Genomic DNA, 27,504 nt, shown 5'->3' on the forward strand with positions numbered 1-27,504 from the left:
GGCCTGAAACAGCTGTGCTTTCATTTTAACATTTGTCACATCCAATTTTAGCCATTTTTGCTTCTTTGTTCAGCCAGAATAAAATATTGTCCACAGACATAACCAGACACTGTAGAGATGAGACACAGAGCTGTAATTTCCGACAGGTGAGAGAGCAAAAAAAGAAAAAAAGACTGCCATCAAATTGAGCAATAATGGTCAGTTGCGTTAAAATTGGCTGCCGCTATTTTGCCTCGGCAACAAAGAAAAGACATGACATGTTCACATAGACAGTGGTCTGATGTCATAAAGTTGTTGCATTACATTTCAACCCACATTCATTCAAAAAAACATTTCAAAGTATAAAATCCTCACTATGCCACAATATTTTTATTAACGATAAAATATTAAACTTGCATTTGTACAAAATTTGAAACAATATAATAGTAATCTTTACACAATTTCGCTCCTTTGGAAGCTTCCAAATACTATTTCACAATTGTACACGTACAAATTTACAAATTAAATTAAGCCATTCCCAGCTATTTGGCAAAAATTAATACATTAGTAAAAATTCTTCCATTTAATAATATCAATTCTGTACATAGAAAACGTATGTCTATGTACAAGGAACCTTAAAACATTTTACTATATTAAAACTTTAAACATTCGTGTGCGTGGAGGAAAATCTTAAAGATATTTCGAGTCCTTCGGTCGTTTACAAAGATGCGGTCAATGAAAATTGTGTACAGCAATTAAAACACTTCTGTAGGTCGTTTGGTATAGTCTTTACTAACCCAGTGGTATCGGTCGAAGTTTTCTTTGTTGCTTTGGATCCGTGGAAATAGCGTCTGCTGGAAGCTCGACTGTGAACACTGACGATAGCTCCCGTTGAAATAGACGGGCTGAAGGAGCCTTTGAGAACGATTGCTACCTTGCTGTTGCTGTTGTTGTGGTGGTTGTTGAGGAGTGTTACAATAAAGTGGGCAGATAGAACCTTTTCCTATTCTGCAGGACACTTCTCCAGGATCAATCCACAAAGCAAGTCCACCTGGGAAAATCTCCAGCAAGACTGAAGGTGAAATTCCGCTTGCCTTCGTCGCTTTTAGTAACACGGGGTCGATTCCTGTCGTCTCTATGTTGATGCATCTAAATGCATTCCCTTTTAATGGTTTGTTCGGATGCCAGTGGTTCTCGAATCTCGCGATGATTAACTGTTCTAATGTGTCGTTAAATGTTTCAATCTGTTCCTGATTGACTTTAGAGTTCCTTGAAACAACCTCGGTGAGGAACTTGATGGCGGAACGAACTTCGTCCTTCATGTTTGTTGTGTTTCGTTTTATTTCTTGGCAACGTTTTCGTAAGACTTTGAAGCTTCGCTTTAAAATTATCTTCCGTTCTCGCTTCTACTCAACCGGATGGTACTGTAAAATTTCAATATCAGCTTGGTAAGGGACAGAACTACTTTCGTTCCTTGAGACGTTCTGAACTTCACAATCCTTCGTCCTTCTCTGATCGTGCTATTTACTGAAAGCTGGCCACGAATTTATTCGTGTGAAAAACACTCCAGCAGGGGAAATTTGCAAGCCATAAATAGCCTCTGCGTCAGACCGCACCAATCACAAGCCAGTTCGAACAATAAGTATTCATGGGTTACTGTGGTAACCAAGGGTGGGTATCTGACGCAAGACTGTTGAAAGCACACGTGTTTTCGAGTGCGTAATAGCTATTGTTGTTGACGGAAAATATTAGTTGCAAATGGCGCTTTTCGCCTTAAAAACCACATTTTAAAGCTTAATGAAAACGTTTGTGAACATTTTATCCATTGTAGAAACGTTCTTCGTCGCATTTGAGAGAATTGTGGGCGATTTAAGAGCAAAAAATCATTGTAACAACTTGGCAGAAGACTCGAGAGTGAAAGCCACTCCGAAAACGTGACAAGTATCAGCTGATTTGCACACGCACTCTGGCGCGTTACGTCAAATGGGTTTCTTTCGCTAATCCACACCTAGATTATTTTCAAACGATATTATACACGTAAACGAAAGAAAGAATACAAATCTAGGGATTTTACGACTAAATTTCGATGGAGCACTATCAACATATCGAAACATACGTGTGGCATGAAGATGGTGTATTTTCGCATTTCCGATTCTCATCAAACGACTCTTGTTTACATTTGAACACATCAGTTGTCAGAACTGAACTCTACCTGAAGGAGAAAGGACGGAAGACGAATCCGTTTTCGTCATTTCTTTGAGACTGTTTTTACCCCTTAATTCTTATTGTTTTGTTTTGCGGTGGTTTTTTCACTTTCCTTTCGACGCTGGCCACCTGACCACCTCAGGTTTTGCCGGAAATATATTGTGCATGTAGTTGGATCCTGGTGCGGGGGTGGGCGGGTGGGGGAGTGGGGAGGGCACTCTTTTATCTGGGTCATAAATTACCTGAAACTCTTAGAATTTGTCAGTACTGCTGTTCTAACCAAATTGAGAATGAAATGCATTTCTTATTTCATTGTGACCGATACAATAATATTAGACAACAAGTCACAAATGGCGTCATCAAGAAATATCCAAAATTTGATTCCTTTACTGAACACAGAGAAAACAATATTTTTATTTAACAATGCTGACACTTTTATTTGTAAAAAACTAGGTTACTTTACATATGAAGCACTACAAATTAGAGAACTTTGTAACCCTAGAACCTAAAATGAAGAATCTTGTAACTAACAAAACACAAACCGCGGTGATAAACATGGAACCAAAACGCATTTTGGTTCCATGTTTATCACCGCGGTTTGTGTTTTGTTTCTTCTAAAGCTACGATGGCCAAGGAAAAAGAGTGTTTACGATCTTGTAACTAACTATGTTTACTTTTCTTTCTGGTTGCTGTTGTAATTTGTTTCGTTTTTGAATTTTTATTTAGCGATTCTGTATTTAGGTAACACCATCCATATGGGAATACCAATAAATTGTTGTTGTTACAAGGATGTACGGCCCCAAAAAGTATGGTACGTTTTTGGGCAGTTTTCGTCAGAAATGAGGTATCGATTTTGTCCATTTTGGTCCTAATAGGGGATGTTTTTTGCACTCTAGCTAGTTTTGAATTGGGCAAGAAGCTATCCTCCCTTATAAAAGCATATACATTCGAAATTGGGAATGAAATTTTTGGTCAGAGCATAAATAGTCTTTAGAAAGCGGGCCGCACACCCCAGCCCAATTTTTCTGGGAGTACCCCCCCCCCCCCCCCAGATTTGGATACTGAACTGCTTCAAAAGTTACACAATATCTGTACTTTTGTCTAGCAAGATCGAGAAACTACTGAGAGCAAACGCTGGGAACCCTTCTTTGCTTCCCTGGTTTTGTGTTGTTTTAGTTTGTTTTTGTTTTTCCACAACTGCTTTTGTAGCGGTGTTTTTCTGTTCAATTGTTATTTCATCACGAATGTTTCCGTGCGTTTGTAAAGTTATTGTAGCTTATCCTCTATTGTCTTTGATATTTGAACCCTAATACCGGACGTGACGACAGGCGAGACCGGACAACGTGTTATTTTGCTACGAGGCTTAGAGGACCAAAACAAAAGAAAGCATACATTCTAGGTTAAGGCACGAATAAACCGTTTATTCTGTTTCAGTTTTCTGCTTACCAGCTTTGATTGTTATAGCTTTCCCAGGAGCTTTCCATAGACTCTTCCTCTTGTACGTTTATTGAGGAGAAAAAAATGGAGGTACTTGCCTTGTAACTCAGTATTACAGTGAACCCCGTTAATACGGTCACCAACGGGCCATGAAATTTGACCGTATTAACGAGGTGGCCGGTAGGGTAAATTTCATGGCTTGTCTATCTATTTAATTTTATAGAAGTCTTGACAAACATCACAGTTGTACTTCTAAGCAACTGTTCTTTAATAAGTATTCGAAATGCAAGAATAATTTTTCAAAAAAAGTTGAAAGTTCAATCAGAACATACAATATTAGAAGTTTACGTCAAAGAATTCTTAAGGAGGATTAACTAAAGGCTTGCATTACTTTGCTCAATGGACCTTTTTACCGACATCACGAACTATCAACAATTTTTCGTACTTTTCATTTTAAGCCAAAAAAAAAAAACCATAAATCAATTTGTCATGCCGAATGTTCATAAGAATCCGTTGCAAACTCATAAGGATATGAGACCCCAAGCTTCACTATTTTTACCTTCCGTTGCCTCCTTGGTATACATTTCTTTGCAAAAATTGGCAAGGTTGGGCTCCCACATTTTTACGAGATCACCAGTGTAGTGAATTCCTCTTAAACTTCGTATATTAACTAATTTCGGCGTGATAAATCGAGCGGTGAGGCTCAGGCTTTGTTTAAATGAAAACTGTTGGAAAAACATGACTTCGGTAAAAAAGTCCATTACCCCGCCCTTACCTCAACCAGATTTGTACGGCCTGTATGACAAGGTTCTTGCAAACAATATTGGTGTTGTGAAAAGCAGTCAACTGCTGTAATCAACAACAAACCAAATTGCACTTTCGCATTAATAAGATCGGAGGTCGACAATCTTCCTTGTAAGAATGATAAAGCAAAGAGTGTGTGCATGGTTATGGACACTTGAAGTGAATTACTGGTCCGAATATTGTGCCTTGCCGTTTTTATTGTTTTGATAAAAGAGCTTGCTACCTCGCACCCTAAAAGGTACTTTGACTGCTAAAAGTAGTGGTGTTTCGTCAAAAGTAAGACCAAAATCCTTGATTTACACCCCCAAGCGAGACGAAGAGCATCCCAGACCTTTTCACATGGGAGTCTCCCCCTCCCCCGGGTTAAAAAGCAGCTATACTTGAAAGTTGTAGCTATTAGAAGTACGTTCCTGTTTGTCTCCATGTGGAAATGCATGACCCAGACGGGAAATGGCGAGGAGGAGGAAGAACAGAGATCCCTCCTGTCCACACCATCCTGTTTAACTGTTTCTGTAGGCTGTCACGGGAGAAAAAAAAAGAAACTTCCCACGGAGTTTTCGAAATAGTAGCAGCTGTTTAGATGTACGTAGTTATTTTTATATACAGTGGAACCTCCGGTTGCGACCACCTCTCGTAAGCGACCACCTCAGTCTCCTCAGCGACCAGTTTTCCAAAATACCAAAAGTTTCCAAGTCAAATCACTCCATTTGAAACCTTTTGTGAACGACCATCTGAGCTGCCATAAGCGACTACGTAGGCTTGACATTTTGGGTGGTCGCTTACGGGAGGTTCGACTGTAGTTACTTTTTATAGGATCAACTTTGATCAAAGTGAAATTTATAAGGACCTAAACAGGTGTATGCTTTGGTACCATCTTTTTGTAAAAGCGAGCACCTGTGTGTACTTAAGATGATATCTAAGTGACGCGAAGTGTAGCTGTTTTAATTTCAGGGGAAAGAGAAAACAAACAGCGGTAACAAACATAACAAATAGATTACGCATGTTATGTTTGTTACCGCTGTTTGTTTTCTCTTTCTCCTGAAATATTGAAATGGTCGAAAAAAAAGAATTTTTATTATAGCTGTTTCAAATCGATTTTCAAGGATCGTTCCACCTGAGTAACGCGTGTACTAGCTACTAGCTGTAAAGTACCTTATTCTACAAAGTTTATTCAACATTTAAAGAAGTTGCTGTGCTCCAGAATTAGAAGCCTCCGTGTTTACTGTCGTTTCCTCGCCTCATCGGATTTAGAAACTAGACCCTGCACCTCTGGAATCTTGTAACGAGTGCCAGCTTCCAAACGGTTAGCTCTACAGAGTTCACCGTATTCCCTGTTTCCGTTTAGTGTCGCCCTCGCGAAGTGTTCAAGCCGTCCAGTCCCAATATTTGCCAAGCTCGCTAACTCTGGTAAAAATTTAGCAATCTGACAGTACTTAACACCCACAGACAGAGAATAGACAAACTTTGTCTTATAGATGTTGCCAATGAGTTTGCAGCTCTCAATGACAATCGAAAAAGCAACTTCAAAGAATCGTCCGGGTGACACTCAACTGTTGCGTCTGTTGGGTTTAGCTTAGAAGTTAGTCTATTCATTTAAATTTGGTCAAACGTGATGGCCACTTTGTTACTCGTTGTTTTATAATAATTAAAAACTAACTTCACTGTCGACAGTTTTAGATCCATTTCTAGCCATTTCAGAGGCCTTTGTTTTCCCTCTTGTCTCAAACCTTTATCCTAACTCTTTTGAAAAATCTTGGATCCTCCTCTGCAAGTACTTAGAACGTTTCTGGTATCAAGGATAGCCTCAATTGACTTGATTCCTGTTTGTATTTTTTTCAGTATTCATTCCGCACTTTATTTCTTTTAATTTTGTATGGCACGGTAAAAATCACAGAATTGCGCATTCTGAATAATAATGGTGAACACTTTCTTTAAGGTAATCAAAACAGTAAAATGACCTCAAATCGATATTGTAAAAGACCAGTATATATATTTATTTGATTCAGAGAGAACACGTCCTTGACCTCATCAAGTAAAATCTAAAAGTGTTGCTCTTTAATAGAGGTGAAAAGATGCAATCGATTCAAACACCATACATGTATGAGGGCTATGAAGTAGGGAAGGGGGTATCTAATCCCAGTTCTCATCCTAATTTTGGCTTAAATTCCAGATCCCACCATAATTTTGGGGAATCTGAAATCCCATTCCTAGTGGTTGTTTGCAAACTAATCCATATAATGAGTGAAAACTACACTAATTGATGCCATTTGGATACACGTATCTTCAAAGGCACTGAAAAAAATCTCGCATTCAGTAAGTAAACACACTTTGTCTTCCATTACATTAGTCAAATAAATTGACCGTATGAAGCCTGGAAGCCATAGCAGGCAGTGTACTGATGTAGAACTTTATTTCTTTATCAGTGGCGGATCTAGGGGAGGGGGACATGGGGCCCGCCCCCCCTATTTTGGGTAAAGAAGACTCACAGCAGAAAGGAAGGCCGGTAGGGCAAGCAAAAAAAAAAAATGCCCCCCCCCCCCCCTTAGCTCAAGGTCTGGATACCGGGGCCCTCCCTTAGCTCAAGGTCTGGATCTGCCACTGTAAACAATTATTGCCAGAAATTAAGCCTCATTTGAGCAGTAGTGTCAAATTATAGATCTGGAGACCGCTAAAGAAGAGAAATCCTATTCCCTTCTTCGAAATTGTTTCTTCCTTTCCCAGTCCTAGTGCAGTAAATCCCATTTTTCCAGTTCAAAAAAATACACCTCCATGTCCCATTTTAGCCCTTCATGACCCTCGTATATAGTGTTTGGATGGATGGAGATCAAGTCAAAGAGAAATTTTCAATTGAAATAAAACCATAGCAAATGCTCTAAGAAAAATGCAACTGGCATCAACAGCATTATGAACCAATTGGAATTTATAGCAATTACCTGTAACTTGCTCAAAGCCTGAGAAAAATTGAGCATGCCAGATGTGATTGCTTTAACTTTTAATTGATTGAAAAAAATGGCAGGAGATCTTAAAGCCAATCACTAAACACAGCAATTGCAAGATGAATCAATTGCAATGAATGAATCAATCGTAAGATGAATCAACCCCAAAGCGTAGCAATTATTGTAAGCTGAAAACTAATATTGGACAAAAAAAAATGTGTTTTTAGTGAAGAAAAAAAAATTTAACAAGGTGCCTATTGGCATAGTACAAGCGCAAGACACATATATAACTTTCTGCCACTGCGAAAAATGGTTTTTAATACAACAAATTTTACTGTTCTCTACTATCAAAAAAAATGTAGGAATTATTAATAAATTACGATATTATGTAGATGTTCATACAGTAAGACAACTGTATTATTCCTTCATCTGTCCATATCCAACTTATGGTATTACAAGTTGGGGCAGTGCCTGTAAAACAAGGCTACAAAAGATCAAAACAAAACAGAATAAATGTGTACGTAGCATATTCTTTGCTCATAGCTGGGATAGTGCCATGTCCTACTTTTAATTTTTTACAAATCTTCACACTCGAAAACATTTATAAATTTAAATTAGCCCTTTTTATACATGAAATTAAAAGTGACCCCACAAACATCCCAGTAATGTTTTCTGGAGCTCTCACACAAGCCTCTGAGATCCATAGCTATAATACCACATTTGTGACTAATTTTAATATTTATAGATCAAGTATAAGTAATAATAATTATTATGGTGCTACTACGTTTTCTTTTGCAGCACAAAATTCTGGGAAACCATTCCCTCAGAATTGAAAAAGCTATCTTATAACCATTTTTATAAACAATACAAACTGTATCTTCTAAATACTCAGTCTGTCTCTTAAGTGTAGTCTGCCCATGGTTTGTTAATTTTATTACTATGTTCTATAACTAATTATTCTATAATAAATCTATGTTAATTTTATTATTACATTCTATAATTAATGTTCTTCATATACATATTATGTAATACACGTATCATTTATATAACCTATTTGCACTTTACTTTCCTTTGTTTTTTTTTTAAACTATGTACATGTTCATGCCAATTAATTGCCCCTGGCAGTGACCAACTCGAAAGCTTAACCTACTTTGGTCACTGCACACATTTGCTTTTCATCACTTGTGTAATTAAAATAAATTTAGTTTGCTGTTCTATCTCTCTACTCTTGCAATGTACTTTAATGTAGAAATGTTTGGAAATAGTGCAAAAAGAACAAAACTGAACTGAAAGCTGAAAACTGAACTGAATCTTACTTAAGGTGGCCGAACACAGTTTTCGCGCGTGCTTTTGCTGATGCAATTCAGTGCGCGCACAAGGATTGCAAACAACAAACATGCCGTCAATAGAGCAATCATTTTATTTACTCAACACCTTCACTATCTGTGCTATTTTTCTCTATAATTGAACGCAGTGTATTGATGGCTTTAGTCTTTTGTCATAAATATATGTTAGAAAAGGTAAAGATGCAAAGAACTCAGCAATTCTCAGCTTTTTCTTTGTTACCGAAAGAACCCAGTTAAATGCAGCGCATGCGTAGTAAGTCAAAAAATTGCGATTGAATGAAAATTTGCACTCTCGGAAATACACCTATTTCTCGAGAACCACGCATTAGAATTTCATGAAGTTTGGCACGAAAATACTTTAGGAAATAAGTAACTGGAGTATTGAAAATATTTCAACTTTAACAAAGGAAACTCTGGATATTCCAGTAAACCTTCAACAAGGGACAATTGAAGATCTCTCTGTTAAATTACTAGCAAAATGGTCTTAACTTGTAAGAATCGTTACAAGCTTAATGCATGCAAATTATAAAGAAAATCTAAAGACTAGATTTTCTACAAATAAACAAAACCGATTTTAAAGGCCTGTTTATTTTTATTCGTATTGTTGTGGCAACGGCACATACGTCAGCTTAACCATCAAAAAACCAAAGTTTGTGTTGTTAACTTGCTTGCTGCCATTTTTGGCAACCGGGGGATCAAGAGAAAAAGGTGAATGAAACATAGGTATCAAAAACTGTGTTAAGCAACCTTAATTGTGTTATTATTACTTTTGACAGTCATTTCAAAACCTTCTTTGTTTCAAATGGTTACAGATATTAAATACCTTTTAAAATCATGACAGATCTTGTTTGAAAAGAAATCTTTTTCCTTCCAGTTTCATTATCAGTACACTCATTTTCCCAGTAGTCGAGGATTTTCTGCAATTTTTCTTCACTCAACGTTAGTCTCGTGTTGACACGCTGAGTTAGGAAATCCAATACACGACCTCCTTCTTCTGAAGAACTATCAAAGATGTCCGTTAGGTCACCAGCAGTAACTTCTCCAGGACACTCTACAAACCTCCAGCCATTCTTTTTTGCCACCTCTATAACCTCTTTGTTGCTGTAATATGAGCCAGGGCTCAAAATAACGCCTTCGGAAGAGAACGCTCGACCGTATCTAACATAAGGACTGTCTTTGTCTTGAGTAAAGGAGAAAATTATTCCTTTATCCCCAAGCTCGCACTCATAACAATGTTTGAGTGCATTTTCAACAGCAACGTAATAAATGCTGTGCAGAAAGTGAATAACATCAAACTTCGCATCATTTGGTTTTTTTTGTTCAACATATTCTTGGAAAGGCACAGGACACCAGTCAAATTTCACGCAGACCCTTTGGTTCAAACTTTCGGGTAAATCTTCTCCTTTCGCACGAAACGCTACCAATTTAGTTTTCTCAGGTTCAATAGCGCGTAAAAACAACTGAAGTTTTCCATTTCTACCTCGATAGACTTCGCCCAGCTTTTCGATAAAAGGCAAATCGTTGAAACCTTCTCCACTTCCGACACTGAGAATGGAAAACGGCGGCGAATGATCGTCGAGAATGTCGGTTATTAAAGGTAGAACGTGTTCCTCTACGCACTTCCACGTGATGTTTAAAGGTTCAAGCGAAGCAATAAAGCTCACTAAAGATTTTGAATATAATTCTGGACAACTAGTGAGAGGAAGACCAGAAACTTCACCCTCGACCATGGCAGCTAACTGTGGTTTCGTACCCAGGTCGAATAGGGACCTTTATTGGAGAGGGTCGTACAGGGGGAGTCTCTGGCACGGTTCACGAACCGAAAAAATAACGAATAACGGATCTACGGATATCAAAATCTCAGTTTCCCGAATCACGAAAATGAGCAAGTACAAATAATGTGCTCTTTTAAATAACCTGCTCTTGCACTAGAAAAACTGTTTGAAGAAAGCAAAATTGTGAAAGGCTAAAGCCAAGGCTCCAATTTGCAAATCGCATACCTAAATCACTCTCGATAGACGACTCTAACCATTCGGAGGACTCGTCTCTCAAAATCACGAATATCGGTTAAAGTTCTTCACGAGTTACGCAAAACCTTCAGGTCACGGATGATGGAAAATAAAATCAGCTAATCACGCATCACGAGAATACCCCTGTACGACCCTCGAGAAAAGTATTCAAAATAACAGAATTCGCCGACACAGTTTTGTTCCTTATCTATCAGTGAATGTTCTGGCGAAATTTCACGGAAAACCGTCGATTCTACAAAGAGGAGGCATTCTCTCGAAAAACGAGTTTTCGCCTTCTAAAGATTTATGAACATGTCACACCTTCTCGGAGGGATATGTCAACTCAAAAGCCACCAGCCAATGAAATAACAGAACTGCTGGTGAGCTTTGCTGGAAAACTATAGTCACGTTTTAGACGCACACGTTTTAGGCTCGATTTCCAGCCGTTTTGTGAGCCCGCGTTCCTTGCCCTACACGTTGCGGGGAGGATAAACAACCTCTAAACAACCGGTTCCCAAAACGGCTGGAAATCGAGCCTAGTTTGAAATGTATTTACAAATTACTAGAGGAATATTCAAAGCAATTACTCTAAGCTTGTAGTCGTCTCAATGGAACAGTTAGGTCATATTAAGATTCATTTAAGTATAAACGTGTAAGTATAAACTTCTAGTTGCGACCGTTGTAACTAAGTTTAGGTTTAGACTAGGTCAGCTTGGGTTCCGTTTCAATAGGTTCGGTTCGGTTCGGTTCGGTCGGAAATTAGTTTCTTGACGCTACTGTTGTTATGTAAATAATTAACAATTATTCACCAAAGTGGAGGTAAATATCCACCACTTTCACCAACACTGAGGTGAATAATTGTTTTAGTATATACCATACAAGCTGAATAGCTAGCGGACCAAACAGTAACTTTAATTTATTTGTCTAAGAGTAACTTTATTTGAAACAGGAACAGGGGCACCCAACGACCGTTTTCTCTCAAATGCTTTTAAACGCTGTTTTAGGCTATCTGGAGTACTTTTAAAGCTCTGCAGGTTAATTTTAGCTTGCGTTAAAAATTTTTTATCTGTTCGGTTATTCTAGGGGAACTTGGGTATTGTCGAATTTATTAGGGCTTTTTTGCCCATTCCCCGAAAACCTTAGGTCTTATCGCCTTTCCGAAAATGATAGCTGACCTTTTTTCGGTACCCAAAACAACATTTTTTTACGATCCGAAAACAACAGACATTAAATTTCTCATATCACGAAAGTTCAAGGAGGCAATTCTCTTCAGAAAATCAGAGGTGATTAAAGGACTTTCGAACAGATAATTTACCGAAACCATCCGTTGGGTGCCCCTGCAGGAAGCCATTTTGTTTTTCTTCAGCTGCTCGGAGGTGAATAGTACTTGGCTAACACCGAGCTAGCGAATCAGCGTGCGCGAAAAGTACTATTCAGTTGTGTGGTATATACTAATAGGTTGTAATAGAGTTTATAGTAATAACATGTAAATAAGTAAAGTAGTACTCTTCAATAAACTATGAAGTTACACTCTGACGATGTGGTTCATTGCCTCTCCCGCGGGGTTCTCTTGCATGTTTATTTAAAATTTGCATACCGAATGTTGAAATTGACACTTTCGATCCCACAGAACATTACACATTAATTGACCACGAATACTCCCTACCCTCCCTACTCCCTAGAATACTACTTACGAGCTAAAAAGTGACAGAAGCAAGACTTGTTCTGTAAGCGGCGCTAGATGTTTGCACGTAATGTACATAGTATTCAATGATAATGTCGTCGGTAAGATGAGAAGGGGTCTCAACAGTGCTTGTTTTGTTCAAGTTAACCATTTATTGCTTCTAAATCGTGTGAAAAAACTTCGGGCGAACTAACTTTAGGTCGGGGCGAAACGACTTTGAGTTGGGGCGAAACGACTTGGGGCGAAACGGACCTGGGGCGAAACGACCGGCTAAGCCGTTATTCCAGAAGAGAAGTTGTCGACTTTCAACGTGAAACAAGCTTGGACACCTTTGTGTGAATTCCTTGGCTGCAAGATTCCTGATAAAGAGTTTCCACGACAAAACGTTAAGGGTGAAGGGGCTAAATGGGTGAACTCTATGATAACCGATACAATGAGGAAACTTTTTGTTATCTTTGCAGTTTTTGTTTTTCTAATAAGTGGTTTTTGTGTGATCGTTTTCCCAGTAACTGTATGCAGTGGTAGATCCAGGGGAGGATCCCAGGAGGCTTGCCTCCCTCCCCCCCCCCCCTTCTGCTCTGCAGTTTGCAGTCTTGTATTCTTGATCAAGCCCATGCTCCTTGTTATTCACCGGAAGAGGCTGAAACTTGCATATGAGGTATAATTATGCCAGCCAGTAAAAACACAATAGATTACAACAACTTCTCGGGGGCCTTTAAAAATACAAACAAATTTTGCACTTAGCTTGGGTTTTGACTAACCCGTTCAATTCTACCTTGTTAAAACAGAGTAAATAATTCATGGCAATTGCAATAAGTGGCCCAACAGTTCTGTCTATCGCTGTAAATTTTAAATCACAGATTGGAAAAAAATATCATAAACATCAAGCACATAATTATGATTTGTGTGACTTTTTCAAAAAAGGAAAATAACAAATAAGGAATGAAAGTTCGAAATAACCTTGTAATATTTGTAAGTTATTTCCTTCACTATAGTAAGGATCAGTAAGAATGAAAATATAAGAGAACCAACTACAAAGTCTACCAAGAGATTGAAAAGTCCTTGTACAAAACAGTGCCTACCCCAATATGTGGAAAGTGTTTTACTCAGGCAGTAAAACACAAGTCTGATTGGTTGATTTTAGTTATTGGCCCTTTGAACACTAGCTTAGTCATGCAATAAATTATCATATCTTTATATTTTGATAGTATATTTTTTGACATCCCTATAATTTTATAGGCATCTGCCTTAGAAAAAACAAACAAATAAGAGTGTATGCCTTGAGTGCTCACAATGACTATGTGCTGTTCCAGAAACTATCCATCCTCTTCACATTGAAGGGATCGGAATTTCCTGGGGTTGGGGGGATTTGTAATGCCAAAAATGAATTTATTGGATTCACAAATAAAGTGTTTTATGCAATTGCCTTGCGCTTTTCTTTTACTTGAAGTAAAGCGAAATCTTTGCTCTTGTTTGTAAAAATTTCAGTCTTGTCTTGTTTTAACTATGAGAGGTTTGGGTCAAGTGTTTGGGGTAGCTGATGTAAAACTATGCTGCCCCTCCCCCCCGACCCCTCATCTAAGGTTTGATTTGATTTGGTTCCATTTGATCTGAGGTTTGATTTGATGTCGCATACATGGCGTATGTGATGTAATGTTTGTTTGTTCAGCAGTGCAGCGCTTTCGACTAAATACGATGATTGGCGGTTGTCAATCAGCCAATGAAAAGACGCACATTTGAAGCTAGAAATTAAACACAAAACACAGCAGGGTATGTACCTAACGTTTATTTATAAAAGTGCTATTAGGGACCTTACGCATGTACGACGGCGACGGCGAGCACGACACCTTGGAATTACTTTGGAATTTCGCATTTACTAAGATCTATTCAGTGTGTTTGTCGGTATTAAAACTTGCCCCTGCTGAATATGCTACGAATGCGTTCAGTTCCAAACAGAAATACCAAAAATTAGCCGTAGTGGGTCCCATTGTCAAAAAACTTGAAAACTGGTCATTTCACGTCGTTGTTTTGCAGAGGACGGCAAAGAAAAATACCAAGAATTATAACGCACGTGCACAGCTATTATACTGTTCATTCAACCTTTTGTTTGGTGACGTTCTCGTTGCCGTTGCCATCGTGTTTTGAGTAATAAGGTCCCTACTAACAGGCATGCAAAGCGTAAATTGTAGCTACCTTCTCAATGCCCTTAGCTGACTTATTACAAACGGGACATCCTATAAGACATAGCTGAACAAAGAAAATAACGAGTAAACTCTCTCTTAACTTATATGATTTTTAATCTAACTTTACTAAACTACCTTTTCAAGGTCTTGTACGCATGGTCATTACTAACGACCCAAATGACGTCTTAAAAAGACAATTTCATTTAAAGTTATTTTGATTTACATATTAACGCTGAAATGAACCTTACTGTAATACAAGCCACAACAAGGGCCAATAATACCAAGCGCACAACAACAAAGGCTACCAAAATTAAGTCAAAAGTACCAAGTCTCTCTAAGAGCCTCTAATATATTTTAGGATGTGAGAAAACTGCTATCAAATTGATACTTCTTATAATCATCTTCCCTGAAGCCCGTTCAGTAAAAACATGAAATGCATAGGCATGCTCCTGATTACAAGAAACAAATACAATTAATGACACAAGACCACCTGTAGAACCAACTGAAGGGTGCAGTGGGGGGAGGGGTAGGTGTGTTGATGCCTGCTTGCCCCAGTCCACCCGCAAGACATCCAAACTGCCTGACTGATAGTTATCTTTTGAATGTTGATTACTTTTATTTATCAAAAAAATTGTGACAAAGATATTTAAATCCGAATCTAAAGGAAAAGCAATGCTCAGTTATAGCTGCCACCACCAGATTCTTTCATTCAAGCTTGGTACTGTATTATATATGCAACCAGGCCTCAAAAGTAACCTCTATTTTTTTAACAAAAGTCTTTTCAAACTCCAGTGTGATACCACTTTGTCAAATTTGCAATTCTTTAGAGTTTGAAGGGAGTCAGTGTCCCGGAAAGGGCGGGGGGGGGGGGGGGGGGGGACTCCCATGTCAAAAGAACAGGGCACCTGCTTGTCAGAAATTTTGAAAAGAACCTCCAAGAGCTACCAAGATGCTGTTTTGTGGGTGTGGCTTGATATCTTTTCACTCCTAAGAGGTCAGTACCAATTCTAAAACAAAACTTTATCTCATGTTTTATTTTTGTTCGCTCAATATCCTAAGAGGTACTGCAAAAATTCCCACTGTGGACCTTTTAAGGCTTAATACCCTAAGAGGGGTACCGAAACCGCTTTTCTAGCCCCTAAAATGTATGACGAGTGCCCCCAACCTTTTTATATGGGATTTCCCCTTGGGTTGTTTGTACCTGTGAGTGTCATTTAATTGCCAGGCTGGCAATAATCCTGTTAAAATCAATCTAGTAATGCTCCAGTGATCTATAACCAATAACATCCCAGGAATAATTTTCATCTAGAAAGTTGCTCCTCAAGTGGTTAAATGCGTTCTGATGAGAAATTTTCCACAGATTATCACAAGTGAAAACTACTCCATCATGAACAACAGTCCGACTGCATATTTTGTAGTGTAATGGTTTAGATTTTGACAAAAATTCCATTGTCCAAGTCAATCATACAGCATAACAAAAAGACAATGTTCAGTTTGGACTGCTAATCATCTAGAGTAAAGTCAAATCACTCATTATTACAAAAACAGTTACTCAAAAATATGCCTGATCATGTTCTTCTACAAACCTACTAACTGTGTTACAAGTTTATTTGCTGCATTCCCCTTGCAGCCAGGATCACAGATTTCAACTCTTGCTCCATCTGACTGTGGTGCGGCATATTCACAGCTTGCGATATCCAGCTGCTTGGTTTCTCTTGCGGCGTTTTCCGATCATGTAACCAATGCCAATGATAATAACAAGGGCAGCCAAAGAACAACCAACAGCAATTGCCACCACATGGCTTTCTGGTTTTCCTGTTGGTGTTGGTGTTGGTGCTGGTGTTGACGGTGGTGTTGGGGGGTTGCATTTCTCCACTATGGTAGAGAAAACAGAAAACTTTCTCAAGGCAAGAACAGTTGAAGCTCCTCTTGCATCTACTCTAATCACACCCTTTAACTTCTTAATGAAAGCTTCTGTAAGTGTCAACTCCCATAAGTAACTACCTTTAGAATTTATGAACTGTGCTCTTACTCTGACTTCATGTTCTCACAAGAGAACATCTCCAAGAGGCTGATTGAGATCACTGCATTAAAAACCTGCATTTCTCTCACTTACATAATTTTAGACACTCACAGACCAGTATAAACTCTGTTATATATGTAGGGAAATACAGCTGTTTAAAACTGTATACTGTTGTAGCTGTACTCATAACTAACTTGGAATGTTGGAAGCTGTGATATAGAATCAACTCAACCAGCTCTGGTTAAAAGCACTTCTTTTAAGGACAGTGCCTACTAAATACAGCGGGTTTTGCGCCAGGTTAGGACCATGCAGAAAAAGTAGATCTTTGCAAGGGCTATTGGGATCCACAAAGAAAAATGGGGATAGCCACCCATATTTTTGAGATAACTAGCCTTGAATCTCAGGGAAAATGCTGATGTCAGCATTTTTTCTGCAAAAGAAGGAAAGGATATTTCTTTACAGATTTCCTTAGAATCATAGAAGCAAACACATTTATAAAGATCTTAAAACTACGTGGTAAATGGTAACATAAAAACGATTTTTGGTATGTTTTTAATAACAAAATCGTTGCAACAGGGTTTTTAGCGTCTCCAACAGCCTTCCTCTGGTTCAGCTAAAATACAGTCTAAATACCTTTTGCTCACAACCAGAAACTAATCACATGTTGAATAGGCTTACCACTTCCATTTCATAACGTAAAATGTATGGGTAACCATATGTTTTGTAAAGTTATTCATCTTTTTCAAAAACTTTTACGGTGCCCGTTACATTTTTTCCTGTCACCTTCCCAGTAAGTAAAGCATTTGCGTATCTCGCAGTTGTTTTGCGTGCGCACTACACCATCTGCAGGTACATGTTTATAGTTGGATTTCGGTATAATTTTCGACAGGTAACAGCTAGTTTTTCAGCTGGAAGACGTTAACAGTTAGTGGTTAGCGATATGCTGCTATTCTGGTGTTCCTGGTTTAAGTACAGGTACATTAAACTTGATTTGGTCACCGAGAAAAATTTTGCTTTCATTTTAGTCGTGTACTTGGTGACGTAGTTGATTGCATCATTGTCAACCCAGCGCATGCATGGCACTTAAAGCATGCCTTGCGTAATGTGCAGAACGTGTGCGTACTAACAAAAGTAGGCACCATCCTTAAATCCCTGAAATAATCCCTCACATCTGGTCTTCAACTGTTCACTGCAATCTCACTGCTTTGTTCAAAAAATAACTAACCATTGTGTTTTTGACAGCTGTCAATCATATCTACTAGATGAAAATCAACAAAAAAATTGATCGAAATCTACCAATCACAACCCACAGATACAACCTTTTGAACCAGTTGAAGTAAATTTCTGTGTCCTGAGAGGTCCACTCAGATGATTGACAGCAATGAAATGTAAAATAGTGGATTGAGAGGGTTTGTGTATTATTGAAAGGCACAGTAATATGTATAGTTATATACACAGTAAACATACACAAACACTGTTCAAAAATGAAACCAAAAATGAACCACAAATATAACCAGCAGTTGTGATAATTTAAATACAGCATATATGAGAGATAAATAAAGGGTCTGTGTCTACAGAGGAGTGATGTTTGTCAGACATGGTTACACTGCAGACTTTGAGTGGGAAGAAGGAAAACTTTGTGTTATACTTCTTCATGTGAAGTTGAAAACTTTAATTACTCTGATACAACATGTATTGTTGTTTAGCTGATCAGGGCATGTGGGAGGCACGGTGGCCTCATGGTTAGTGCACTCGTCTCCGGATTGAGTGGTGTGGGTTCGATCCCTGGCTGGGGACATTGCGTTGTGTTCTTGGGCAAGACACTTTACTCTCACAGTGCCTCTCTCCACCCAGGTGTATAAATGGGTACTGGCAAACTTCATGCTGGGATAACCCTGCAATGGACTTCAAACCTTATTATACTACAATTAGAATTTAATGCTCTATCCTTACCATTGCCAAGATGCCCATCCTGTACATCAAAAGGCTTAAAATCAATCTTTGTTAAGGTAACATTAACATTAGAATTGTTGGCATTAAGTTTGAAGTTGATGGGAACTGTCAGGCATTCATAAGCATAACCGTAATCAGCAGACAGCTGCCTCAGTGGGCCTGTTACAGAATGGAATGTGTAGACGGGCTCTGTAAAAAGAGAAAGAGCAGCTTTTCAATCAAACAGAAAAAGCTATCACTAAATTGCATATTGAGAGTACCACTGATGCTGTCATTAAGGGCAACAACCCTTGACACCTGTTAAGACTGAGTATGTTTGATGGACCCTTGAATTCATGGATGTCCAAATGTGATACCAATGGACCCAAAAATGAGTGTGTAATAGCACCCTCAGAAGTGAGGGACTTATTAAATGAAGGCAATTGTGGAAAATGGGTGTCTTCTTCCACAGAATAAGAAAACTGAGAAACCAGCTGGCTCATTGATATTTGTGCACAGATCCTTAAATCAAGTTTCTATTTGGCTTAGAATGGGTAGTAATACTGTTTAGAACTCCTCCTGGATGGAATTAGCTTTTCAGCAATCACAAACGTAAAACTGAGGACAATCAGGAAATAGTCAATTAATCCAATATACTGATAATCCATGTGATTATCCATTGGTGCCAGAAATGTTCTCCATCTGTATTTTCTATTGTATTACTACTGCGGTATGTGCTTTCTTTCAACAACTAACAGGAAACATTGACATACCGTCAGTGCTATTTTTCAAAGAGAATGTCAAGTTGGCAGCTGCCCAGCGACCTTTAGTGGATTTCTTCAAAGTTTCGCCTTCTACCTTGACAAAATGCATGGTGAAATTGCAGCTGTAACCTTCCATTGTCTGCCAGTTCAAGGTAATGTAAGGTTCTTGGACAGATTTATCACATTCTCCACTCACAGCAGCATTGGTTGGTAGCTCAAGGCTTAACTTCTGTAAATATCAAAGGAACATCATGATGTTCTTATATTGTCCACTACAATCTGGATTACCAAACACAAACAGCTGTTTAGCACAAAACTACAACTCTGGACAACTTTAGGTGGAAAACTTGCACAAACTTGAAACTATTACAATCTCTACTTTTAACAATAACTTTAAAATCATACGTCAAGTCATCACCCTCATTCCCACATTTCAAAATTGGGAAATTCGAAATGCCATCATGTATCAGATGGAAGGTCTTTATCAAAATCCAGGGAGGTAAGCCTTACCCACTACCGTGAGATTTTTATCCTGGCAGTGCCAGGTGTTAAAAGGCAATGATATCATAGTCCATGACATTGTAGGGGTGGCGAATGATCCTTCCAAAACCATGGGTCTCACAAAATTTTCGCTGAATTTCATGGGTCTTGCAGTCTCGTTTTTTAAGCAGTTATGTGCGTCTCGCAGTCTTGATTTTTATCAAGGCTAGAAAGTTGCAAAGTACCGATTCATTTATTTTTTGTATAAAAGCTTAAATGACATCTGAACATTTTATAACCTGAACAGCTTTAGCTCGCATTTAAAACACTTCGAAGTCTCGGTCTCGTAATTGAAAAAGTAACAATTTCTCGAGCTCGCAAAGAAAAATGCTTTTCTTGCCTTCTCGCAAAGTCTCGCATTTACTATTCGGCACCCCTCATTGTTGCCCTCAGGATTAAATTAACCATTCAACATTTATACTTGAGTGGAGAGACCCAGGGGAGGGACTCCCATATAAAAAAGATGGGGGTACTTGTCAGAAATTTTCAAAAGAACCCCTAAGAGATACCAAGATTCTGTTTTATGGGTGTACCTTGAAATTTCTTCTCCCTCTAAGAGGTACCAATGCTAACATAATGCATTATCTTGTCAATTTTTTATATGGGAGTCCCCCCACTGCCACCCCCCTCCCCCGGCAGGAGAGATGAACTGCAAGAGTAAAGCACACAATGACCAAAATGCTTATTTATTTAATATTAAGAAAGACAAGAGTAACATAAAAGCCTACAGGCAAAAGATTATCATTGACACATACCGTTGAAACAATCATGATGTCAAATTTGGCTGCCATGTAGGCAAACAAGCAGACAGTACCATTACCCTTCACCGAGAAGTTGCCTGGTTTTGGTGCTGGTGTTGGTGCTGGATGCACGGAAGATGTTGGCATCACAGTGTGAGCTGACGATGGTGTGATTGTCATGTTATGAGGTGGCATGACAGTGCTGTTATGTGGCATGATTGTAGTGTTATGTGGCACGATTGTCGTGTTGTGAGGTGTAATTGTCATGTTGTGAGGTGTAATTGTCGTGTTGTGAGGTGTAATTGTCGTGTTGTGAGGTGTAATTGTCGTGTTGTGAGGTGTAATTGTCGTGTTGTGAGGTGTAATTGTCGTGTTGTGAGGTGAAATTGTCGTGTTGTGAGGTGTGACAGTCGTGTTGTGAGGTATGGCAGATGACATGTTATGAGAAGGTGTGGTCATCACATGGTGAGATGTTGCATTTGAAAGGCTGCTACCATTCTTCGTAACTGAGGGACTTGGAACAACACGTATGGCTGTAGCTTCATTTACAGCTGCAACATTTGTCCACTCACCAAGAACTAAACATTTCCACAAACAAAAACCAGTCAGAATAAATAAACCAGAACAAGACCAAAATTCTTTGTTAAAAAGCATGGTTCGTGTGTACTAAAGGTATCTGCGGTTGAGTGTTGATTGATGCCATCGATCAATACCCTGGATTGACACTTGATAGATACTCGATTAACACCTCAGTTGTCACTGGAACGACACTGGACTGACATCTTGGTCGAGAGTTGCCTTATTTTTGCAGACACACTATCGAGTGTGGATCGATACATATGAGTCAGTTGACTCTCAGCCAACTATCAATCAACTGTCGACCAAGTGTCGATTGAGACGTTGATCAGGTGTCGACTGAGCGTCAGCCGAGTATCAATCAAGATGTCAATCAAGCGTTGATTGATCATGTGCCGATGGAGGGTATCAATCAACAGTCAAATGTAGATGCCTTTAGTACACATGATCCAAATTAAAGCATTTAGGGGCCAAAAGCATAAGTAAACCCATTCTCAGAGTCAATCCAGCACCGAGTTAGAAACCCCAGTCATTGCTGACAGCATACTAGCAGTACTACACCTCCTTGAGGTTTCAAACATCCAAATGGTGGGCAGATGACAAGTGACTAAATACAGGATTGTAGCCTAAACAGAGGCCTTCCAAGGGGTAAAAGCAACAGGCGATGTGACCCTGAAAACCAGTGACACGGGAATTTCTAATCAGCGACAAGCGAATTGAATGTGCCACTAAAATTCGACAGTGACACGAGAAGCACTAGGAAAGACAGCGAAATTGACCCTTTTGGACTTTTTCCCTATTTAGAAATTGTATTCTCCAGTCTGTAAACGTCAGAAACTTATGTGCTTTTCCAGTGAATAAGCTCTAAAAAAAATCAACCTTGTAGTGACAGCGACATATGACTTCATGCAGAAAAATGAGAGTGACATTTGCTTCCGCTGGTTAGATGACATCAGCACACAAAAGGATGCGACATGGCTACACCGCTACCCCCCTTGGAAGGCCTCTAAATAGCACTCTTATTTGTATGAACAGCATTCCAGCTACCTCAAGAGCATTGACACCCCCTTGTTAATTCTAAAATAACTGTCAGCCTTGAGTCGTGCTTGGTCTGGTTTGGGAATGTATATCATTTAGCTTCCAAGTCAATGAGCCATCAGTCGATTAGGCCCCAATTATAAGTCAATTAGCCCCCAACCTTAAGTCATTAGGGGACCACTTAAATTGATTAGCCCCCAAAACAAACAATAATATTGTTCTCCTTATACTCTACATAATAATAATAATAATAATAATAATAATAATGATAACGATAATGATAATGATAATGATAATAATTTATTAATTTATATTGCACTTTTTAGCATATAATGATCAAAAGCACATTACAATATTAAAATATACCACATACTGTATGTACATAACCTAAATATAACAATAACAAAGTAATTAAAATGCTAAAGGCTAAAAGCTAACTTAAAAACATATGTTTTAAGGCAGGATTTAAAAGTTAAAATAGAGTCAATATTGCACAGGTTTGCAGGGAGCGTGTTCCATAGTCTAGGTGCAGCTACACTAAAAGATCTTTCACCAAATGATTTTTTCATTTTCCCTCCTTATGACAGAGTCATAAGATGACAAAGGTATCAAATGGAAAATCAATAGAAATGAACCTTGCAGCAAGCTAAATTACAAAAACTTCTGTTTGCTGGGCTATAGTTGATTTTCTAAAAGTTTATGTTAAGGAGATTTAACACCAATTATATCTTGTTAAAACAAAGATTGTCCTATGTGAGGATGTGATTAAATGGCACAGTCATTAAACTTGGTTGCACTTTTTTTATATTTAAATTACTATTTAACTACTTTCCTATTGAAAGCTGACATTGGTCAGAGGAAAATAAGGGAATGGGGCCAGAAGAGAAAGGGGAGGGATTTGGGACCCTTATAACTGTGGCTTATATCGTGATTGGGATTTTACAGCATTCTACCTTGAAACATTAAATCTGTACTGACTCTCTCGGACCATCTGGGGGTCCCCCTGAATACAGACCAAATCTCCTGGTCTCCCAAACAAGTCACCGAATCTCGGGATATACAAAGGAAAGCACTTAAGATACATTTCATACTATTTCTACCAATTTGCAGCATTTTGAGGGGCAAATCTGGAACATTTGATGCATTTTGTGGTTGAATTGCTGGAGCTTTACTGTTGACAATTATATTTTCAGGGTCGAGGGGTAAAATTGGCAATTTCCTGCATTTTTGATTCTCCTACTAGTTTTCAAAAATGCTATTCTCAATATTGTAGATCTAGAGTTGATCGCAAGTTTCTTATGGCAAAATTCTAATTTGTGAAGAACTATAAACCTAGTTTAGAATTGCGGTCGTTTCGCCAACGACTCGTTCGCCAACGTCCTAAATTGACCAGTAGGACGTTGGCGAATCGACCTAAGACGTTGGCGAACGAGACGTTGGCGAAACGACTCGTTGGCGAAACGACCGGATACCCTAGTTTATATTAGGCTCTCTATCGCGATCGCACGCAATATTAAGTTCACAGGATCGAGTTGAAACTTAATCGAATAAACTAACTTACAATTCCATTCAAACTTCCTAAATTGCTGTTCAAATACTACGTGATATCCCAGCGAACAAAACGATAGAACAAAAAACCTTAACAATGATTAATTTGTTTAGAATAGCCCAAGAGTAAAATTTTCAATTTCATCCACGTCGCTTTGTCATGCGTGCAAGCTACCACGCATGGTTGAATTTGCCTCTGTCGAGGATAAAGCCAACAAAGAACTTATCTATTGAGAAGTAAACGGCCTCACCTGAATAAAGAACAAACACAACAAAGGCACGGTAGAGAAAAGCCATGATCGCCGTCGAAGTTAAGGCAGATATTGCTCTGTGCAAGGTTGCGGAAGTATTGTCTGCTAAAATTCCGTCGCCTGATAAGAACCCAGTTTTTTCCAGTCGACCAAAACTTCTCTGGGGTGGCTGGGTGGTGGGTTTCTCAAAGCCCCGGGGGGTACTTCCTTGCATGGGCTGTACACGTATGTGCAGCCCTAAAGGGTATGGGTTTTCAGCCGTTTTGGTCATAAATAGGGCATCGATTATTTGAAGCGATACGGGATGTATAAATATCGGAAAGTGTCAAAAATGTTCATGAAAACACAGACGTTTCGGGTATATGACCCTTCTTCAGTGTTAAAAAACCGTTAAAATACGCAGTAGATTTGTAACTACGTTAGATGGGCGCTCGCACGTAGAAAAATTGCGCGTGCATTGTTTAAATGTAGCTGAAGTTTATGTTTAGTCCATGCGGCTGCACTGTTCCTAGCCGAAAAATCAACCTCATCTCCTGTTGCTTTCTCTGGATGTTGGTGCCACTACACAAACGCATACCAAGCACCTGGACATCTGTGATACTATGGCCCGTAGAGTTGAAATGTTGGGCCACAGGAAATCCAGGAGTGTTCTTGCGTATGCTTCGCAAATGCTCACCAAATCGACTTCTGAGGCTTCGACCGGTTTCACCGATGTAGAGATGGGAACATCTGCGGTAGGATATGCAATACACGAGATTTTCCGACATACATGTAAAATGTTCTCGGATGGTTAAGGTGCATTTACGACCTGGTATCACGGTGAGAGGAATGATGTACTCACAGGTGTTGCAACGAGAGCGTTGACATGCACATGACCCAGGCTGCTCAGTCGAGGAGTTGTTGGTGGAGCGTACCAGCATGTTTCGTAGGCTGAGGTTGCGTTTGTATGCCACAAAAGGTGCTCGTGGGAAGATTTCACGCGTTTGCAGATCCGTTGATAGAATGCGAAAGTTCTGAATTAGATACCGTTTAATTTGGGTGTTAAAGGGGTGGTATGTGAGGACCACAGGCACTCTATCAACTGTTCTTTCACCACGTTCGGACCCGCTCAGAGCGTCTGGACGACGGATGGTTGTTACCCTACGCAGATCATGCTCGAGGGAAGTACACGGATAACCACGCTGTGTAAAAAATGTAGTCATGTCCCGAGATTTAACCAGGAAGTCATCGTCGTCGGAGCAAAGTCGACGCAGGCGGAGGAACTGGCCGTAAGGGATAGCACGCTTGCAGTGGTCAGGATGAAAAGACGAAAAATGGAGGTAGTTGTGAGTATCTGTTTCCTTGTAGAAGACAGAGGTTTGAATCTTATCATCAGAAATGCGTAGGTTGATGTCTAGGAAGGGTGGTTCCGTGTCAGTAATACTGGATGTGAATTAAAGTGCTGGGTGGAAGTTAGAGACGAAGTCAATGAAGGCTTCGAGTTCCTCTCTCCGGCATGACGCTGCTCCAACAATGTCATCGATGTACCTTTTGTGCAGCTGAGGTATGAATCCGGTGTACTGCTCGCGACTTTGTTGTTCTACATGTCCAACGAACAAGCAGGCATAGTTTGGCCCCATTTGCTCCCCATTACAACTCCACCGAGTTGACGATAGTATTCGTTGTTGAAAGAGAACATTTTACATGTATATCGGAAAATCTCGTGTATTGCATATCCTACCGCAGATGCTCCCATCTCTACATCGGTGAAACCGGTCGTAGCCTCAGAAGTCGATTTGGTGAGCATTTGCGAAGCATACGCAAGAACACTCCTGGATTTCCTGTGGCCCAACATTTCAACTCTACGGGCCATAGTATCACAGATGTCCAGGTGCGTGGTATGCGTTTGTGTAGTGGCACCAACATCCAGAGAAAGCAACAGGAGATGAGGTTGATTTTTCGGCTAGGAACAGTGCAGCCGCATGGACTAAACATAAACTTCAGCTACATTTAAACAATGCACGCGCAATTTTTCTACGTGCGAGCGCCCATCTAACGTAGTTACAAATCTACTGCGTATTTTAACGGTTTTTTATCACTGAAGAAGGGTCATATACCCGAAACGTCTGTGTTTTCATAAACATTTTTGACACTTTCCGATATTTATACATCCAGTATCGCTTCAATCGTTTTTAACCAAGTGTCACGCATCAGCAACGACTTTTTAGTCCATCGATTATTTGGCCATTTTTCTTTTGTTAGTGCGCACACGTTCTGCGCATCACGCAAGGCATGGTTTAGCTCCACGCGTGCGCTGGGGCTGACATTGACGCGATCAACTACGCTATCAAGTACACGACTAAAATGAAAGCAAAAGTTTCCTACTGTGACTAAATCAAGTTTAATGAATCTGTACTTAAACCAGGAACACTAGAATGACAGCACATCGCTAACCACAAACTGTTTACGTCTTCCAGCTGAAAACCTAGCTATTATCTGTCGAAGATTATACTGAAATCCAACTGTAAACATGTACTTGCAGATGGCGTAGTGCGCGCGCAAAACAAGTGCGAGATACGCAAATGTCTTACTTACTGGGGAGGTGATAGGAAAAAATGTAACGGGCACCGTAAAAGTTTTCAAAAAAGATCAATAACTTTAAAAAACGCGTGGTTACCCCTTTATTTTATGTTATGAAATGGAAGCGACAAGTCTATTCAACACGTGATTAGTTTCTGGTTGCGAGCAAAAGGTATTTAGACTGTATTTTAGCTGAGCCAGGGGAAGGCTGCCAGATACTTTAAAAGCGCTTTTGCAACGATTTTGTTATTAAAAACATATCAAAAAAATATCCTTTCCTTCTTTTTTCAGGAAAATGCTGATGTCAGCATTTTTGTTGAGATTCAAGGCTAATGATCTCGAAAAAATGCGCGGCTACCCCCATTTTTCTTTGTGGATTCCAATAGCTCTTGCAAAGATCTACTCTTTTCGCGTGATCCTTACCTGGCGCAAAAACCTTTGTATTTAGTATGCACCGTCCTTAAAATACTAGTCTTGAATTGGGTATGTTGTTTAGAAGCTACTCTTTCATCATTATCGATATGACCACAAAGAAAGGCCCGTCAAAAATTATGTTCAGGGCAACTGTGTCAGCCGCAACAGTCATAAATAAGGTATCGAACTTTTGGCCTGGTCATAAATAGGTAGGGAAAATCGCAGATTTTAGTCATAAATAGGGGGAGGGTTTTGGGAAGCGGGCCGCACACCCCCACCAAATTTTTCTAGGAGGACCCCCCCCCCCCTCCGGGTCTCAAAAGTTGTCGAATTTCCGAAATGAGAACCAAGTAACCGAAAATTCCGGGAGGAAAACCAAATGGAACAAAAATTCCCGGTACTTTCATTAAAGCAAAAATAATTTTAGAAAATTTGAGTTTAACTCGGGAGCTTCGCGCTTTCCATTCGGTCAAAAATTCCGGTTTACCTTTCCGTAAATCTCCGGTTGTAAAAATCACAGCACTTTTTTTAATTTT

The 27,504-nt window shown here is 39.3% G+C and overlaps 3 protein-coding genes across 3 annotated transcripts; all 3 read right to left on the bottom strand.

Moving 5' to 3' along the window:
- Positions 1 to 332: 332 nt before the first annotated feature.
- On the bottom strand, positions 333 to 1,509 carry LOC145491709 (protein BTG2-like). Its single transcript, XM_081470956.1, has one exon. It carries the CDS (start codon positions 1,299 to 1,301, stop codon positions 735 to 737), a length of 567 nt encoding a protein of 188 aa, XP_081327082.1. The 5' UTR covers positions 1,302 to 1,509; the 3' UTR covers positions 333 to 734.
- A 6,154-nt stretch (positions 1,510 to 7,663) lies between these two features.
- LOC145491726 (carnosine N-methyltransferase 2-like) lies at positions 7,664 to 11,132 on the bottom strand. Its single transcript, XM_081470975.1, has one exon. It carries the CDS (start codon positions 10,435 to 10,437, stop codon positions 9,523 to 9,525), a length of 915 nt encoding a protein of 304 aa, XP_081327101.1. The 5' UTR covers positions 10,438 to 11,132; the 3' UTR covers positions 7,664 to 9,522.
- A 2,281-nt stretch (positions 11,133 to 13,413) lies between these two features.
- LOC145491725 (uncharacterized) lies at positions 13,414 to 26,200 on the bottom strand. The gene is made up of 5 exons (XM_081470974.1): positions 23,996 to 26,200; positions 20,598 to 21,160; positions 19,312 to 19,531; positions 18,560 to 18,748; positions 13,414 to 16,458 (listed from the first exon to the last, which is right to left on the bottom strand). The coding sequence occupies exons 1-5, from the start codon at positions 24,264 to 24,266 to the stop codon at positions 16,265 to 16,267; spliced, it is 1,437 nt and encodes a 478-aa protein (XP_081327100.1). The 5' UTR covers positions 24,267 to 26,200; the 3' UTR covers positions 13,414 to 16,264.
- Between the last annotated feature and the right edge of the window lie 1,304 nt (positions 26,201 to 27,504).

Source organism: Orbicella franksi, chromosome 7 (genome assembly GCF_964199315.1).
Source record: "Orbicella franksi chromosome 7, jaOrbFran1.1, whole genome shotgun sequence".
Taxonomy (NCBI): domain Eukaryota; kingdom Metazoa; phylum Cnidaria; class Anthozoa; order Scleractinia; family Merulinidae; genus Orbicella; species Orbicella franksi.

Excerpts from the sequence above, each read along its gene's own strand:
- LOC145491709 (XM_081470956.1), bottom strand. The coding sequence starts at position 1,301 with ATGAAGGACGAAGTTCGTTCCGCCATCAAGTTCCTCACCGAGGTTGTT.
- LOC145491726 (XM_081470975.1), bottom strand. The coding sequence starts at position 10,437 with ATGGTCGAGGGTGAAGTTTCTGGTCTTCCTCTCACTAGTTGTCCAGAA.
- LOC145491725 (XM_081470974.1), bottom strand. The coding sequence starts at position 24,266 with ATGACCAAAACGGCTGAAAACCCATACCCTTTAGGGCTGCACATACGT. Across the intron at positions 21,161-23,995 it reads TGTGTTTGTTCTTTATTCAG|TTCTTGGTGAGTGGACAAAT; the intron begins GTGAGGCCGTTT and ends GGAAATGTTTAG. Across the intron at positions 19,532-20,597 it reads ACATCATGATTGTTTCAACG|AAGTTAAGCCTTGAGCTACC; the intron begins GTATGTGTCAAT and ends TGATATTTACAG.